At 48.3% G+C, this 12,417-nt stretch overlaps 1 protein-coding gene across 4 annotated transcripts in view; it reads left to right on the top strand.

The window, feature by feature from the left end:
- The window catches only part of ZNRF1 (zinc and ring finger 1), a 98,103-nt gene that overhangs the window by 74,820 nt on the left and 10,866 nt on the right, over positions 1 to 12,417 (top strand). For all 4 annotated transcript variants that reach the window (XM_045890739.3, XM_045890737.3, XM_045890738.3 and 1 more), the window contains exon 2: positions 9,072 to 9,167. In XM_045890739.3, the coding sequence (XP_045746695.1) occupies positions 9,072 to 9,167 (96 nt within the window). The remainder of the gene's footprint in view (positions 1 to 9,071; positions 9,168 to 12,417) is intronic.

Genomic DNA, 12,417 nt, shown 5'->3' with positions numbered 1-12,417 from the left:
ATCCCAGGGTCCTGAGCTCCCTGCTCAGCGGGAAGCCTGCTTCTCCTCCCTTTCACACTCCCCCTGCTTGTGTTCCCTCTCTTGCTGTCTCTCTCCCTCTGTCAAATAAATAAATAAACTCTTAAAAAAAAAAAAGAAACAAAGAAAACTATTCCATTTATAGTAGCAACAAAAACAAATACTTAGGAATAAATTTAACCAAGGAGGTGAAAGATTTGTACACTGAAAGCTATAAGACATTGATGAAAGAAATTGAAGAAGACACAAATAAATAAAAATATTCCATATTCATGGATTGGAAGAATTTATACTGTTAAAATGTGATCTACACATTCAGTACAATCCATATCAAAATTCTAGTAGGATTTTTCACAAAAATAGGAAAAACAATCCTAAAATGTGTATGGAATCACAAAAGATCCTGAATAGCCAAAGCAATCTTGAGAAAGAAGGATAAAGCTGGAGGTATCACGCTACCTGATTTCAAGCTATGTTAGTAAGCTATTGTAATCAAAACAGTATGGTATTGGCATAAAAACAGATGCATAGACCAGTGGAACAGAATAGAAGCCAAAAATAAACCCATGCATATATGGTCAATTAATTTTTTACAAAGGCACTGAGACTACACAATGGAGAAAGGATAGTCTGTTCAGTAGCGTTAGGAAAATTGGTTAGCCACATGCAAAAGAATGAAACTGGGTCCCTATCTTACACCATACACAAAAATCAACTCAAAGTGGATTAAAGACTTTAGTACAAGACCTGAAACTATACAATCTTGCAATTTATAATTGAAATTTGTAAGAGAGCATGTCCCCACTGTCACCTGTCACCACTGGTACTTACTGTGCTTGTGAGCTTGACCCTCACTGTCCTAACACCAAATTCTCTGGCACCTCTATCCCCATCGGAGGGGCCTTCCCTGACCACTGTAGCTAAATTAGTGTATGCACACACACACACACACACAGCCCCCTCACTGCTTGATACTTTTTTTGGTGATTTATGATGAAAATTTCAAACGTACAGGAAAGTGGAAAGAAATTTGACTTATGCATCATTTTTTGATGCGTCTCTTTTCAATGCACACGTCAGTACACGTTGCTCCACATGCTTCAGCATGTATATCATTAACTACAGTTCAATATTTGCTTAGTTTTTTTTCCGGTTAAGGTAAAATTTATAAACACTGAAATCTCAAATCTTAAGTGTATATTCACTGAATTTTGACATGTACACACATATGTGTAACCCAAACCCTCTTCATGATATAGGCATTTCATCACCCCCAAAAGGTCTCTCATCCCCTTTTCAGTTCATTTCTGCCCCAACTCTTAACTGTTAGAGACGGGCACTGTTCTGATTTTTTCCACTACAGAGTTTTCCCTGTTGTAAAGCTTCATACATTTAGAATCATAATGTGTGCTCCTTTTTGTCCTTCCTCAGCATGTTTTTAATATCCATCCATGTGGTTGCATGTATCTGTAGTCATTGATTTTTATTGCTGAGTAGTGTTGCATTGTATTCCATCATGCTGCAGTTAATGTACCCGTTCCTTTGATGGACAGTTGAGTTATTTCCAGTTTTTGCTTGTTATGACTAAAGCTGTGATGAAAATTCTTACAAACATCTATTTGTAGACATAGGTCTTCATTTCTTTTGGGTAATTATGTAAATGAGGAGTTGCTTAGGTCAGGCCAGGTATATGTTTTGTTTTATAAAGAACTACCAGACCGTTTCTCAAAATGGCTCCTGCCAGCAATGCCTGAGAGTTCCAGTTGCCCTACATCCTCACCAACATTTGATGTTGCCAGTCTTTTAAACTTTATTGTTTGGCAATTTAATAAATAGATGTATTGGGGTTCTCCAGAGAAACAGAGCCAGTGCAGGGGGGGAAGGAGAGAGGGAAAGAGAAAGTGATTTATTGTAAGGAATTGGCTCATGCAGTTATGGAAACTAAGAAATTCCATGATCTGTCATCTGCAAGCTCAAGATCCAGGAACGCCTTCTGGAGTTGGTTCCAGTTTGAGTCTGAAGGCCTGAGAACCAGGAGAACCAATACTGTACGTCCTGGTCTGACGACAGAAGACCAGTGCCCCAGATCAGCGAGGCAGACAGCTCAAAACCTCCTTTTCTCCATCTTTTATTCTGTCCAGCATTTCCAGTGGATTGGACAATGCCCACCAACATTGGGGAAGGCAATCTGCTTTATTTTTTCTACCAGTTCAAATGTTAAATTTCATTGAGGAACACCCTCACAAACACACCTAGAAATAACGTTTAACGAAATATTTGGGTACCCCATGACCCAGCAAGTTGACACATAGAGTTAACCATCACAACAGACATGTTAAAATAAACACACACACACACTTTAAACTGATTTTAGGTGTCAGTGTGGCTGTCTCCTAATACCCACTTACGAGAATTTTCTTGGCTCCTGAGGCAACAGGTGAGCCTCAGTCCCTGGAATGGAACTGCTGAAGCTGAGTCCAGAAGAGAGGTGTTGAAAGAAGCAAGTCAGAACTGCTGGGCCTTTTCCTAGTCCAGAAAGTTCTCTAGGCAAGGGTGCCTTAACAACTCATAAATTGTGCTTTGGTTTCCAGTTATTTCTCAGGGGTTGGGCGGGAAAGTGTGTGTGAAGAATGGGATATCCACAGCCTCTGCGCTTGGGACTCATCTCCAGCAGTATAGAAATGTCAAAGAAAGTCCCTTGTTACCCCTTGATCTTTTTTTTTTTTTTTAAGATTTTCTTTATTTATTCATGAGAGACAGAGAGAGAGAGACAGAGGCAGAGAGAGAGACAGAGGCAGAGGGAGAAGCAGGCTCCCCGCGGAGCAGGGAGCCCGATGCGGGACTCGATCCCAGGACCCTGGGATCATGACCTGCGCCGAAGGCAGACGCTTAACCGACTGAGCCACCCAGGCGTCCCCCTTGATCTTTCTTTTGTAATAAATCCCATTTTACAGGGGTGCTCGGGTGGCTTAGTAGGTTAAGCCTCTGTCTTCAGCTCAGGTCGTGATCCCAGGGTCCTGGGATTGAGCCCTGCATTATTAAGTCTGCTTCTCCTTCACCCTCTGCTGCTCCCCTTACTTATGCGTGTTCTTTCTCTCTCTCTCTCTCAAATAAGTAAAATCTTTATAAAAAATCCCATTTTACCAAATTCATTTAATCAAATCTCATTTCACAGACATGCACCACAGGATGTGAGAGGGAAAGATCCAGGCTGGAAACTAGGAACTGAACAGTAGAGACATGGTGTTGAGGGTGGTGCTCTCTGAGCCCCCCTGGGTGAGGGGAATCTACATCAGCCCCTCTTCCCTGGGACAGGAGGTCCTGCCTGGGTGGCCTGGCTTCCTTTTCCTTGGTTGCTTCTTTAGATTCTTCTCCCTTTAGGTGATCCCAGAGACAGGCAGAACTGGGGCAGCGTTAAAATAGCGCATCAGCATAGGAGGGAGGGTCAGGGAGGGAACTGGGGCAACATGCAGAGCACACGTCCCGCCCCAAGAAATCAGGTCTTAAAGGAGAAGGTTGCAGTTCTGGCAAATGAGAAAAACTGATTTACATCACAAGATAAATGTTGTGGAGGCCTGGAGGATCATAACTTGAGGCAGTTGCCCTGTCCTGGAAGGACCCGGGTGCAGGAAGATGCTTACCGTACATGACTGTGTGCATTCCCGGGTCTCTGTTGGTTCACCTACCGGTGGGCTTACCCTGACCTTGCGGTTACAGGGGTCAAGGCCCTGCTCTGGGTGGCGAGTGTGGGTTTGTCTTCTCCCAGGAGCTCTGGTTTGTAGCCCAGCTGAGGATTCCCCCATTTATGCAATCCGCTGTTGAAAGACAGGAAGCAGCAGCTGGGCTCTGGCTGATCACACTCCCGTGGGCTGTTCTGGCTGTATAATTTTGAGCTGCTTTGATGACGAGAAAGAGCAGAAGTAAGGTCCCCATTAGAAGGGCGCCTCTAGATTGGGGTAGAGGAATCCTGTAGCAGCGTTTGCTTGGGAGAGCCCATCCGGGGCAGAATCAGGGCATTACAGACAGATTCCCCTTGGTGCCCTGTCATTCATCCCTTCCTCATTTTGAGAGGTTGGCAGCAAAGGACCAGGAACCCTGTAACTTCCTTGCTTCTGTCACAGCCCGGTGGGAGAGGAACCACTGTCAGACTTGGCCAGCAATCCAGAGCTAGCCGGCCCTTCACTCTGTCAGTGGCCCCTATTAAAGCCCCAACACGTGCTGTCCGCCTCCCAGCTCCCAGGGTGCGGTGGGTCTCAGGTGCAGGCAGGGAGAGTCTGTCCCAAAGGCTCCACCTGTAGCTCTCTCATGAAGGAAGGCAAAGCATGTCTTCCACACACTTCCTGAGTGCTGATGAAGGGCTCTTCTGAAATTTGACTCAGTCTCGTCCACTGGGTGACTTTGTGAACCTTTGTCTTTGTCCACAGGGCTGATTTTAATTTGGCCTAAACTTTTTTCCCAAATGGTATCAAAATTTCCTAGCTGTTTTCACCTTCAGATAGCTCATAAAGATCACAGTATTTATCATTCCGTAGGGCTGTTGATGCTGAATCGTGTGACTGGACATTTGCAAGAAAAGATTGGGGTAGTAGAGTGCTGGCATCCATCTTGATGTCGGATGACCTTTCAGGAAAGAAGGTGGGGACATTAGTTTTTTCCCCTTAGCTCTCCTTGTCTTTCCAGCCCTCTTACCTCATGTCCTTTATTTTCCATTTAAAAGGTAATTTGCAAACTCGGCACCTTAACAACCAGAGCTACAGGCTTGGTGCCAAGTAGAAAGCACAGCTCAGTCCTTCCATGTTAACACAGTGCCCAGGAAAAAAAAAAATTCCCCGATTGTTTCTCTTTATGAGATTATCCAGGCCCACAGTGCTTCAGAAGAAATTGCTGGGACAGTGTGGAGGATTTGAAGTTATTATTTACTAATACCCAGCGTCTGTGTAGTGTTTATGTTCCTTTTGTCATACGTCACCTCCTCCTTAGACCAGCCCACCTGTCACCCAGCTTGGCAAGCAGGGCACACACACAGTTAACAGTAGTACCCACTCCGTAATCTCGTAAATGCAGACACATACGGCCCATTGGCTGCTCACTTACAGTAACAACTCAATGCACGCAAGCTGTTGTCTGTCATCACATGCAAGAGGCTGAACAGGGAGCCTCATTCCACACGGGCAGTATGGAAAGTGCCATGCACGGTGCTCCAGAATTTCAGAGGAAACAGATGGGACAAGCAGAGATGGCCACCCCTCCCCCACCCGGCACACTTTGCATGACCTGCGGCCTCTCTGCCCTGCTGCTCCACCAGCCCCCACCTCCCGGCCCCCCCAAATCCTTCCCCAGCCCTCCTCTTCCTTCCTCCTCTTTCAGGGCTGCCGGGCTTGATGATACATTTGATTAGCTTCTTGGGCGCTTTCAGGTTTCTTACCTCATCTGATCCTTGCAAGAGAGAGGCAAAGTCGTCTTTTTCCCGATGAGAAAACGGAGGTCCGGGGAGTGTAGAGTACTTAACCACATCTCGAAGCTGGAAAACCCAGGTCATCTTGTCATTTCCCACTCACGTAATAGACCCTGAATTATTTTTTGATCCTTAACCCCGCCCCCCATTCCAGAGGAAGGTCATGCAAGTGGCACTAACCCTGCTTTCGCTAAAATGTAGGTCTCTTCCTACCACAATGGTGCTTCCTCTCCCGGTGTAATGTTTCCCAGCCCACCTCTTCTTAAAACCCTGTTCTGAAATGTTTTCCCAGCACCACCAAGCAGTTAACCCAATTTCAACACTGTCTACTTGGAGATAGCATCAGACCGCACAGGTTAAGGGCTCCGTCCCCCACGACTGCCCCCCACTTCAGACCGCAGTCACAAGTACAGGTTGTCACCTTCACTTCTGCCTGACTGGCTCTTAATCAGACGTTCCCATGACCCCCTTCTCGGGTTCGTTTAATTTGCTGGAGCACCTCACAGGACTCAGGAAAACATTTTACTTACTTGATTACCAATTTATTATATAAGGATATAGCTCAGGAACAGCCAGATGGAAGAGATGCAGAGGGCAAGGTATGGGGACAGGGCATGGAGCCCCTGTGCCCTGTCGTGGGGCGCCACCCTCCCTGAATTTTCATGTGTTCACTGCCCTGGAAGCTCTCTGAGCCCCATCCTCTGGGGTTTTTATGGAGACTTTATTACATAGGCATTATTGATGAAATCAGTGGCCATTGGTGATTGAACTCCATCTCTAGCCCCCACCCCTCCCCAGAGGTTGAGGGGTAGGACCAAAAGTTCGGACCCTCTAATCAGCTGGTTGGTTCCCCTTGCAACTAGCCCCCATCCTTAGTTTACCAAGGAACTTTCCCAAAGTGACCTCATTAACATAAATTTTGGTGTGGTTGAAAGGGACTCGTTATGAGTAACAAGACATTCCTTTCACCCTATGGCTCTGGAGCTATTTCAGGAGCCAGTGACAAAAGACCAAATACTACTGGTCTTATTATGTTAGGAAATTCCCAGGGTGTTAGGAACTCTGTGCCAGGAACAGAACGAAGACCAAATACATAGTTCTTATTGTAAATCACAATATCACAAGGGTAGTCGGCTCCTTCTTCCCGTTAGAAAGGACTTGAGATGGCCAGCTAAGAAATCCGACCGGTCTCAGCCCCACCCCCTCAAGAGTTTGAGCCCGAGTCTTCTTCAAGGCCTCTTTCTCTTTACAATGAGGGCACTGGCCTAAACCTGGGAATCTCACCTTGGTTTGTTTTTTGTAGGACATAAATGTCCAGTGACATTTCCTTGTAGACCTTCTCATTGGGTGGCCTACTTCCCAGTACCTTAGCTATAACTTGACTCCCTGTCCTGCATTCAAGGAGTCATGTTGGGATGCAGGGGTGATTGATGCTATTATAGTGATAACCACGAATCTGTTCTAAGTTATCAGGAAAGTGAGTAACGTGAAGCGTAAGGCCTTTTATCAGTAGTAACAGTTCACTTCAGCACCTCCCAGCGACTGTATTGGGGCCCGGTGTCAGAGGAGCTAGTCCAGAGTGTGTCCACCCTGGCACACCCTCAGCTCTGAGCCCTCAGCCTGCAGACAGGGTGCTAACGTAACAAGTTTTTAAACTAGAAATGTCCTGTAGTCATTTAAGGTAACATAAAACCTTGGCCTTTTGAGTCAGAAAAAAACGGTAAAGGAATCTCTAAAGAAAATATTCCTTAATATTGGTTTATCTGCAGGGCCTGGGCATGAGGGCAGAACCAAGGCTTCAGAGGGACCTAGGGTGGATGTGGAGACATCCTCGTTGTACAAGACTCAAGTTCATTACTCACCTGTCCACCACGTGTGTCACACTGTGTCTGTAGATTTCTAAACTGGGTTAGAAAAGATCAGCCTGGCACATCTGAGATCGGGTTTTGCCAGAAAACTGGGGATGGACCCTCCCCCTACCAATGTTTCTTTTCAGTCTTCTGGTTTTGTTATTAATGGATTCATAACCACCCAGAGATCAGAAAGTACAGCCCTTGCTCTAAGCTTGGCCAGAATCCTTGGATTGATAGCACTTGCAAGACTTTTTAGCTGAGACACAGGATGCTCTTGATTTTTGAGGAAAGGGGTCGGGGAAATGGGGACTGTGCCACGGAGTCCGAGGTCCACTTTGTCCTTAGTTAACTGGACCCTGGATTTTCTGTCTGGTCCTATAGTTCATTGTCACTGAAAAGAGGAGGGTTTGGAGAAGACTTTAAGCAAAGTCCTTGTGCCCTACATGGGAACACAGGAGCTGGCTTGCTTCCTGTCTGCACCCACAGCTGTCAAAGTCCAGGGCTTTCCATACAGAATGAGCAAGGCCTTGGGAAGAAAGGTCTGACGTCCTCCTCCGTCCGGGAGCAGCGAACAGTCAATACGAGCCCTCCGGCTTTTGTCTGTGTAATAGGAAGTGTTGCCGACAGATATTACCAGCATCCAGTGAAACTGCGCGTGGAACACTTAGACTGAAAAGTTACCGGGAGAGTCAGATTTTCACAACAAGATTTAGATGTGCTGTACTGGACCTAGGAAGTCCAGGCTGGGTGGGTAAGAATTACAGTCACAAAAGGGAGAAGCTGCAACGTGTGAAATTAGATGTGGACAAATAAGTAATAACTTTCCAGTGGTATTAGATCCTTTTGGTAGAATGGAACAGAGTCGATCATTTGAAAATAATTTCAATAAAAATAAAATGGGGGAAATTGGAAATCGTTTATCTTTAAAAAGTTGTTTATAAATAAGTCAGGGGACTGGGTTTGCTTAATGGAGTTCAGCTCAGAAGATTCTCAGTGGAAATCTCCAGTAGGGGTACAGTTCTGATGAAACTGCTCAGATGTACAAACAGTCCAGACTCCCCTGGTGGTGGAACAGCAGGGTCACCCCACCCTGTGTTCGCCAGGCGTTGTGCAACAGCTGTTACTCTCCGTGGCATACGGCCAAGGCGCGCGTGGCATCTGGGAGTGCTCCCGGAGGGCCACCCTGCTGCTCCACACTCTCAGAGGACAGCTGCCTGAGCCCCAGGGAGGCCAGGTGCCCTGGGTGAGGGATGGAGGTGCTACCTGGTTCCCGGAGGCCGGGGGAGGGATGGAGGTGCTGACCTGACCGCTGTCAGGCTTCCTGCCACAGGTGGCCCAGCCAAGTGGTTTGAGGGCTGTGAGGAGGAAGGGTATTAAATGCTTTGTTACTCAAAGACTGATGATGTGTTTGCCTTGATTGCATTCCTGCTTATCCCTGCTGCCCACTAGACCCCCCTGGGAAAGGGTCTAAAGGAAAATAAAATCAAACCAGCTGCCCGTGCCTTCTGATAAGCTTCGCCGAGATGCCTGTGGCAGGGACAGCCCTGGCGGGCCAGTGGGAGTTGGGAGGCTGTGATAAAATAACAGAATTAATGAAGGAAAGATCAGGTCTAGGGTGTATCTAGATTGGAATTCTCCACGTTGACTCTGACCCCACATGGCCATAGCTATCTAAGGGCCTCTGTGTTGGTTGTGGGTGTGCTTGGTTTGGAGGAAGCATTTCATACTGTTTTCCTCTCTTTCAGGTTTCAAGTGCCCCATTTGTTCCAAGTCTGTGGCTTCTGATGAGATGGAAATGCACTTTATAATGTGTCTGAGCAAACCTCGCCTCTCCTACAACGGTAAGGGTTTGGCCGGGGGAACCTCCGAGTGAGGGTCTTCCCAAGTTCACGTGGCTCTGGGCAGCATTGGCGCCCCGCGTTCCAGCAGGAATGCCTGCACAGTGTCGAGGAATCAACTGTTCCGGGGGTCTTGGTGCAGAAGCTGGGGAGGAAGCAGAGTAGAACAGGAAGGAAGGCCCGGCCAGCGGTCAGGCCGACGGCACTGGCCAGTTTCTCCGGTTGCTCAGTTAGGCCTTTGCACATTTACACAGCTGCCAGTGGAGGGCCTGGGGGGAATGCCACCTCCTCGGGGAGGGGGCATCGGTGCCGCTGGTGTGCATAGCAGAATAAGTTCGGTAACTGGACGCCCTTCAGGGACTAAAAATGCTGACCTGCCGCCTAGTCAGTCCACCAAGGCCACACTGCTTCCTACCTTGGAGGCTGCCTCAGAGCTGAGCAGGGAGTGCACCGGGGGTAGAATTACCAGGCCAGGCCATCCCGTGAAACACGGCACCTCTGTGGATGAAGGAAGTGTCGACATCTGCCTGGTATGCTGTGGGGAAAGATCTGAATTCAAAGTCCGCCTCCATCACTTACTGACCATACAGTCTTAGACAAGCTGCTCAGCTTAGCAGAGCCTTGGTGTTCTGGTCCGTGAAACGGGACTGTCAGTAACCTGGCTCTTAGGATTTCTGTCAGAATAATGTAAGACACTTACACCTCAAACCCTTCAATACAGAGCCTGGCACATGGTCAGTGCTCAGGAAGTTAGAGCTGGCTTTGATCGAGACAGTCACCCTCAAAGATGTGAGCCCATCCGTGGGTCTCCTCTCGTCATTTTCCAGAGTGGACTGAGGTCTCTTCAGTGCTGGGCGCCTTGGGCTGCCCGCAGCTCTCTGGTCTTCCACTGTTAACGTGCTTAATCTGGTCTTCAGACCATGTTCACTGGAGGAATGCATCTTCTACAAGAACAGGCACTGGGTCTGAGGGGGCATGTCCCAACCCCATCACTAGGCTGCCTTCTGGGGTTGAAGTCATAGCAGTGCTCGGGACGAATTCTGTGGTTTCTCAGTCTGTGGACTGGCTAGGAGGTGAGCCTGGGATCACTTGAGCCCCATCCTGACGATGAAAGTTTCCCCGGGTAGACTCTCCTTCCAGAGCTGTCCTTGGCCTCCTGCCTCCTCAGACCCAGATGCACGCCTGCCTCCACACAGCATTAGCCTAGGGAGGCCTGATGATTCCAGATTGTTCCTGCAAAGTACATCTGACAAATCTGATCTACTCCTTCTCCTAAAAACACACCCTGCTATTCCTTTTTCTCTTACTTACTTGCTCAGCCGATTCTGTATGTGTGCGTGGGGCAGGGCTACACTCAGTCTGGTGCTGTTTGCTTGGGTCGGAGCACCAGCTGCAGGGCAAGTTATGGCCCTGTCCCCGCCCCCAGCGTTCCTTCCCCTTTATTTCCCACCTGGTGCCCAGGAAGCCCCTCTTCTACCCTGTGGACAGCCACTCCCTGTCCCTGGACACCGCTGCTCCCGCTTTTCTGAAACATTGTCATGTGAGCTCTGGGCTTCCTGTCAGACTTGTCAGTGTACGTTCCTTAAAGGATGCGCCAGCTCCACTTTGTTCTTGCTGCTCCTCGTCTCTGCCTGGGACCATGGAGGGACACGAGTCTTCTCCCGTGGCCCACAGCCCTCCCCAACCGTGGCCTCAGAAACTGTGTTCACTTATTCTCCACATGTGCACAGCCCTCATGAAGACCGCTTTTTGTCCTGTGGGTGGCTGGGGAGAGCTCTGTGTAGACACTGCCTCGCTGTCATAAGAACACAAAGCAGCCTCAGAGTGGGCTCCACCCGAGAGGACTGGGCTCTTGACATCATCAGGGAGAACTCTGCAAGGGCAGCTGTGGAGGACAGAGTGCTCTTGGGCCACCTGGGTGAGAGGTACCCGCACGCCCCATTCAGAGAACAGGGAAGGTGAGGGCCTGTACGTGCCAGGTGCTGCCCGGAGCTCTCCTCCGTGCCCACAGCCACAGGGCAGGGCCTCCTCTGCCCGTCCCCTTCACTTCCACGGGAGAGCCGGCGTGGCCGCCCACAGAAGTCACCCTCAGAGTCAGAGTCCCCTTAGAGGAAGAGAAAGTTGGCCAACCAGCCTGAGACAGAACTGCAGCTTTTCCCATTCTGGCCCCATTTTCCCCTCCTCCTCTCATTGAAAGCCACTTCTTCAGGGTGTGTGTGTGTGTGTGTGTGTGTTTGTAAACTAGAGGCTTTAAACTCAAGGTCCTCTTTTGCAAAAGCCAGTCCTTCCCGGCAGAGGCAAGGGAGAGGCATGTTGCAGCCGGTCTTGTTGGTGGGATTTGACTTAAGGCCATGTAGATGCTTCAGAAATGATGGCTGGCCTCTCTCTCTGGACACTTACGCCTTCATGGCTGGGCTCCCGGGAGCCAGGCTCTGTGTTCACTGAAGACGTCTGAACCTTCCAGATAAGAGAAGGCGTTTGCCACCTGGGGTGTATATGTGGAGTGGAAGTCTCCAGAGCTGGTCTAGGGCCTGTTCTAATTCACGTAAAGGACAGGGCTTTCAGGGGCCATAGGCCTCCCAAGTCAGGACCTCTGGGTGTTTATTTTGGTTTTGCCAATAACATACTTTACCCATGATTCCTCATCATCCCATCCTCCCCACCTTCACTTTATCTTTTCTATGTAAAAGAAATGTGAGGAGACTTAAAGAATCTGTAGAGTGTGGAGCTCCCAGAATCTTCTGGAAAGTGGGCAAGATGGGTCTTTCTTAGTGGATAGAGAGCAAAGTGCTATTTTCTTATGAAGATTCACCAGAACTCGTGGTCACTCCCCTGGAGATTTCTCATCTACACACACATATACACACATTTTCTGTAATTGCTGGTGCTAATTGGGGAAATTTCTAGAAAATTTACAGTGGTTATATAAGATGAAATTTAGTTAACCGCCAAAGGAAAAAAAGTAGAAACCTCCTAAATGAGGCAGATAGAAAGTAGTATTTTTCTTATTATGAGGGTTGGCCTGAGCTGTGGGTTGGAAAGCCTCCAGTAGCGGCCTGCCAGATTTAAAAAAAAAAAAAAACCAACTTAGAAAAGGCAAGACTAGTTTAACTGGTCCACCCAGTGCTCAAGAGAAATGTGAAGAGCAGGAACTGGAACTCCCAAGGCAAGCACCTGGCTCGCAAGGCTTGTGAGTAGCCACCCCAGGCTGAGGGTGCAGGGAGGGTGCCTGACCCCAGAGCACTGAATGTTC

The sequence above is a fragment of the Mirounga angustirostris genome, unplaced genomic scaffold, assembly GCF_029215605.1.
Source record: "Mirounga angustirostris isolate CCGP_5_RB_7025 unplaced genomic scaffold, mMirAng1.0.hap1 SCAF_16, whole genome shotgun sequence".
Lineage (NCBI taxonomy): Eukaryota > Metazoa > Chordata > Mammalia > Carnivora > Phocidae > Mirounga > Mirounga angustirostris.
This window is presented reverse-complemented; position numbering and strand designations above follow the sequence as displayed.